The following is a 6,000-nucleotide window of genomic DNA, read 5'->3' as shown; positions in this document are numbered from 1 at the left end:
ACTTTTCAGTTTAGAAAAGAAAAAAAAAAATAATAAGTTTTAATCTTAAAAGTTTAAAACTTTTAGAGCTTACGTAAGACTTTTTATGTTTTTTTGTTATTTTAACCTTAAAAAAAAAAATGAAAAGGAAAATAAAATCTCTTCATTTCAAAATATATATATATCAGAAAAAATTTTTTTATTTAAATTACTTGCAGTTTTATTTTTTTTTTTTTACACAGACATCATTTTATGTACTTACTAATAAATTATTTTAAAAAATTAAAAAACAACAATCACTTTTGTAATTAGATTTAAAAAAAAAAAAAAATACAACTAAATACTTTAAACGTACCTGAAAATTTAAATTTTCCAATTTTTTTTTTCTTTTTTTTTGTCATTGTCGTTATTTTTAATCAAAGGGAATAACTGATTTCCTTTTTTAGTACAAAATGTATACAATTTTTATAAATATTTAATTGTAGTACGAACCTAAAAAAAAAAAAAAATAACGAATTAAAAATTAAGCAAAAAAAAAAAACGAACAAACAAACAAACAAACAAACAAACCTTCGAATTAAATTTTTTTTTTTTTTTTTAATTTTTGTCAGTAACTTTATTTTATTTAAAAAAAAAAAAAAAATCAGCTTTTTATTTATTACCTTAAACAAATTTGACATTTAAAATGTAAAAAAAAAAAAAAAAAAAAAAAAAATTAAATTTTTAAAAGAGCATACTAAAAATGTGTGGCAGGTTTGAAAAATTTACATTTTCTACCATTTACCTTTTTTTTTCCTTTTCCTTTTAAATTATTCCCTTTACTTTTTACTTATTTTAAAAAAACGTAGGTAAACATTTTATTTATTTAAATATTTTTATGCAATTATTATTATTACTCATTAATTATTCGATATAAAACAAAAGAACTTGCTAAACGCACAACGATCTGTTACTACTTGTTACCATTCGATTCGTTCTTTTCAAAATTTTAAAAATTTATGTTGGCGACACTTAATCTTCCGACATTTTTCCCCTAAATTTTTCCCCGCACCGATTCAAATCAACAATCGTTTATTACGTTGTTTACATTTTTAAATCTTATCGTTTTCGCGCATTTTTTTTTTTTTTTTTTTTGTTCATCATCGATTTGAAAAATTCTTGTAATCGATTTATTTTAAAATTAATTAGATTTATCATCTAATTAACATTTATTTAATATTTGTTTTAAATAAAACATAATAATAATAATAATAAAATAATTATTATTTTTATTTTCATATGTAAATTTTTCTTTAAAAACGTTTGTGAGCGTTCTTGTTAAATTTATTTTTAAAAATACAAAAACGAACGTTTTATTTTCACCTTTTTTTTCACCTTTCGAACCTGATTTATTAATTTTTCACCTTTCATTTACGCTTTTATAAAATATATAAATTTATCTAAGTCAATAAAGATAAATACATTGTCAGATGTTTTAAATGAAAACAATTTGTGATAATAAAAATAAAAGAAAAAAAAAATTTATAAATGGAACAAAAAAAAAAAAAACCTTTTCACAATATGAAACTAAATAATTTTCAAATTTAAAAAAGATAAAAATAAAAAATAAAAATAAATTAATTAACAAAATTTTAAAGTTTTACAAACAATTTTCATTGGAATGAGAACAAAAAAGAAAAAAACAATCAGCAATCTGCGCTTGCCTGGCTGGCATTTACATTAACTTTTTTTTTTTTTTATCTTACTTATCAGTAATTTATTATTAAAATCAAAAATTTAATAAAAACTATTGAAAAAGTATAATTAAAAAAAATTAAATTTTTTTTTTTTTCCTGTTTGTTAAATTATTTTTCTGCCATTTTGTTTTGTAATTCCATTGAAATGAAAATTTAAAAAAAAAACTTTTTAATTTACTTACAAAAAGTTTTATAAACAATATATATATATATATATAAATCGAATACAATGTTTTTTTTCTTATTTTAAGATAAATAATTAATTGAAACAATATTTAAACAAGTTAAATTGAAAGTTTGTTCTCTTAACAAATATTTAACAATTTGTTTTTTGACTTTTACATTATTTACAAATTTGACAATTTGATTTTTTTTTTTTTATTTCTTCTCCAGCTTTTCATTTTACGATGTTAATTTATTTCACATTTTTTATTTTTTCAATTTCTGTTTATAATTATTATTAATTTAACCTATTCATAAATTTCAAAAATGCACAAAACCAAGATGGCGGCTGACGCTATTAAAAAAAAGGCAACGACTACAAATTTCTAATTTCTAATTATTAATTATTAAATTATAGATGCCGAATATAATTTTTAATAAAAAAAAATTCCCGAAAATGTTTTTTATTTAAATTTACCAAAAAAAAAATAAATAAAATAAAGTAAAAATAATATCGAAAAAAATAAAAAATTTTAATGAATAATTTAAAACCGTTACCGTTTCGTTGATGTTAGCCATAAATCTTATCTTGATAAAATCCTTTAGCGTTCGCTTTTTTGCTGAATCAACAAAATTTGACAGATGCCTGCGAGAAAAAAATAATAATAATAATAATAAACGTTTTCTGAATATTTATGATGAAAATAATTTAAAAGCACTTCAATTTTATTAGAACCTATTTTTTTAACACGATGATGCAAAAAGAAAAAAAAAAATTTTAAGGTATGCACACACTACTACAAACAATCAGTTGTGTCAAACAAATTTTTTTTTTTTAAATGATTATACTACAACACAACACGAACCTTACTTGTAAAATGACGTCCTTACAAAACCTTACGATTGTAAAAACATTTTAATTTGTTTTAAAAAACAATAACCACCATTATTTTATTTAAAAAAAGAAAAAAAATTTCACATAACATTTTAATTCACTTGTTGTTCCGTTATTAATTAATTTTTTTAAATATAGAGGTCGCTAGTGTTAATTTGTTATTATTATTATTATATGCATGAAAAATTTTTCCATAAAAAATTCGTTACAGATTAGCATGTCACCAGATATTTATAATAATTGTACATAATTAAAAAAAAAGAAAGAAAGAAAAAATAAGGAAATATAGTAGAATATTATTTTACATCTTCAAGTATGTCTTATACAACAGAATTTAATTTTTTGCTTTGATATACCTTAATTATTTTTATTTAAATGATTTCAAATTATATATATTAGCAATGAAAAAGAAAAACTTATTTTATTAATTTTATTTGTTTCCAGGTAAAAAAGAATCAATGATTACAATTTAATTTTTTGTTTAATTAATGTAGAAATGAATATTTTAAATACTTATTTATAGTATTGCAAGTATTTTTATAGTATTTTACAATTAAAAATTACAAATCATGTTTAACTCGAGTGAAATAAATGTCGAACAAAATGATTATAGAAAATTATTGTCAAATTGTAAAAGAAAATTTCCAGGTCCTGCTGGATATTTATCTGAATTGGTATTTTTTTTTTAATAATTATTTTTATACTTTATTTTATTTTCTTGTGTTTATTTTAAATATAAGTTATTTATTTTCAGCCATCGGGAAAAATTGAAAAAATATTATTCGATGATAAAGGAACAAGCAATAGCAATTCAATTTTGTTAGGATCACAATATTCGAATTTAGTCTTGAGTAAACCATGTTATCAAAAATTAATACAAGATTATGATTTAAATACTTTGGATAATCCATTGAATCATTTAACAATTGATGGAGTTTCAAAAATAATAGTCAAAGGTGGTAAAAGAGATGTTAAAGTTCCTTTTCTCAGCGTACTCGTTTCATCGATATCAGAAAAACAAAAAGGTACATTAAAATTAATGGATCCCACATCGGTTGTTAATGCTGTTATTCAAAGAGATTTTTGGGAAGAAATAAAAGGAGATGTTAAAGTGAATTCAGCATTTGCATTAACTCAGGTATGATGACATGAATTACAGATTCCTTAAAGGTTTTCGATTAAGGGCTAAATATAAAATAATAAATTTTTACTCCCAGGTACCAGTAATGACTTCGTGTACCACAAGACCACCCATAACATTATTCATATCAAAGAAAAATATTTTAACAATATATGTGGAAGATGAAGATAAAGGAATATTGGTAAAAAAAATAAATGGAATATCAGAAATAGATTTAAAAAATTGTTGTACAGACTGGCAAGTAGGAAACATGGGTATGAACATGCATAAAAAATCACATGATAATACTTTCACACCTGATAAGATAGTCATACAAGATAAGAAAAGAAAAAATGACGTTTATGATGAATTAGAAGAAAATGAAAAGAAGAAAATATTTCAAGATTTAAATTTTAGTTTTGATGATTTCGATGAAGATGATGATGATGAATCATTGATGAATTCAATTACATTCAATTCAAAACCGATTGATGATAATAATATCATTTCTGAGAATGATGTAAAAAAAAAATTAAAATTCAACAATGAAAACAAAATAGATGATAAAAATATAAAAAAAACAAATGTTAACGATAATAAAAATAAAAATGATAATGATAAAGTTTTTATTAATAAAAAAAAAAAAGAATTGTCCCCATCTGAAAAATTAATGGTCCAAGAAGTTCTCGATGGAATAGATTTAGAGGATTTTGACTTTTCTTAATAACATTTTCATTTTCATTATTATTATTATTATTATTATTATCATCATCATCGGCATCATCATTATCATCATCATCGTTTTGTTATGGTTTTTAATAAAAAATTTTTTCTAATATAATAAAAGATACATAAAATTTTACACACACAAAAATAAAAAATAAATAAATTTTTTTTCTCTCTCTCTCTCTCTCTCTTTTTTTATTTTCATTTTCCCTCTCTCTCTATCTCTCCCCCCCTCCCGTCAGTAATTTTAAATAATAATAATAATAATAAAATATTTATTATGTAATTTTTATGTGAATTTAAAAAAGAAAGAAAGAGAAAAGAAAAAAAAAATTTTATCGACATTAAAATAAAAATTATTATAAACAAAAAAAATATTTCAATACATAAGAATTTATTAAATAAGAATTAATACCTTATTTAAAATAATAATAATAATAATAATAATAATTTATATTTAATTATTTATGAACAAACTAATAATATTCATCATCATCATTATTATTATTGTTAATAATTTCTCAATTTTTATATAAAAAAAAAAAGGGTGCGAATATAAAAATTAATTAAATAATTAATAAATTTTTATTAAATATTAATATGGGACTGTAAACAAAAAAAATCGGCGACAAATTTTAATTTAAGGGTCAATGAACTCTCTCAGACAAATCTTTTAAAAATAAACGCGACCAAAATATTTATTAATTAATATCAAAATGATTGATGAAATGGATTATTACATTTTTTTAAAAAAAATTAACAAAAAAAAATAAAAAAAGCAACACACATATGCACATGGCGTACAAACACGACGATATTATTATTATTATTATTATTTAAACGTTTAAGGCAAAAGCTAATATTATTATCATTATCATTATCATCAACATCGCGACGTTATAATCAAATATCGTTCATTTAAAATATAATTAATTAATTAATTTTTTTTTTCTTTTAAAAATTCATCACATTAAGAGATTATAAATATAAAAAAATATATATAAATAATTTTATGTATCTATCTATGTATGTATGTATGTATATAAATAATAATAATAATTATTATTTAATAATTAATAAATAATAAAACGCGTGATAAGCAAATTTCTTATTATTATTTTTTTTTAATTATAAAAAAAAAATCAACGTTTATAATATTATAAATATATATTTTTTTTCTTATTCTTATTATTATTATTATTATTTTTTTTTTTATTAAACATTCAAGCGTGAGTTATTATTATTATTATTTATTAATTTTTTTTTTTGTTCCATGTCGGAAGATGAATAATGTTTAAAAAATTTGATAAAAAATTAATAAAAAAATTATACGAGTAACATTATGAGTAAAACAAACACAAAAAAAAAAAAAAAACGATTTT

At 19.6% G+C, this 6,000-nt stretch overlaps 2 protein-coding genes across 2 annotated transcripts; both read left to right on the top strand.

The window, feature by feature from the left end:
* Positions 1-3,375: 3,375 nt before the first annotated feature.
* Positions 3,376-3,916, top strand: Phum_PHUM211480 (uncharacterized protein; the record flags this gene model as incomplete). The annotated part of the gene is made up of 2 exons (XM_002425564.1): positions 3,376-3,420; positions 3,527-3,916. The coding sequence occupies 2 exons, from the start codon at positions 3,376-3,378 to the stop codon at positions 3,914-3,916; spliced, it is 435 nt and encodes a 144-aa protein (XP_002425609.1).
* Positions 3,917-3,998: 82 nt separating this feature from the next.
* On the top strand, positions 3,999-4,616 carry Phum_PHUM211470 (uncharacterized protein; the record flags this gene model as incomplete). Its single annotated transcript, XM_002425563.1, has 2 exons — positions 3,999-4,308; positions 4,540-4,616. 2 exons carry the CDS (start codon positions 3,999-4,001, stop codon positions 4,614-4,616), a joined length of 387 nt encoding a protein of 128 aa, XP_002425608.1.
* Between the last annotated feature and the right edge of the window lie 1,384 nt (positions 4,617-6,000).

This window comes from Pediculus humanus, genomic scaffold (genome assembly GCF_000006295.1).
Source record: "Pediculus humanus corporis 1103172107561 genomic scaffold, whole genome shotgun sequence".
NCBI lineage: Eukaryota > Metazoa > Arthropoda > Insecta > Psocodea > Pediculidae > Pediculus > Pediculus humanus.
This window is presented reverse-complemented; position numbering and strand designations above follow the sequence as displayed.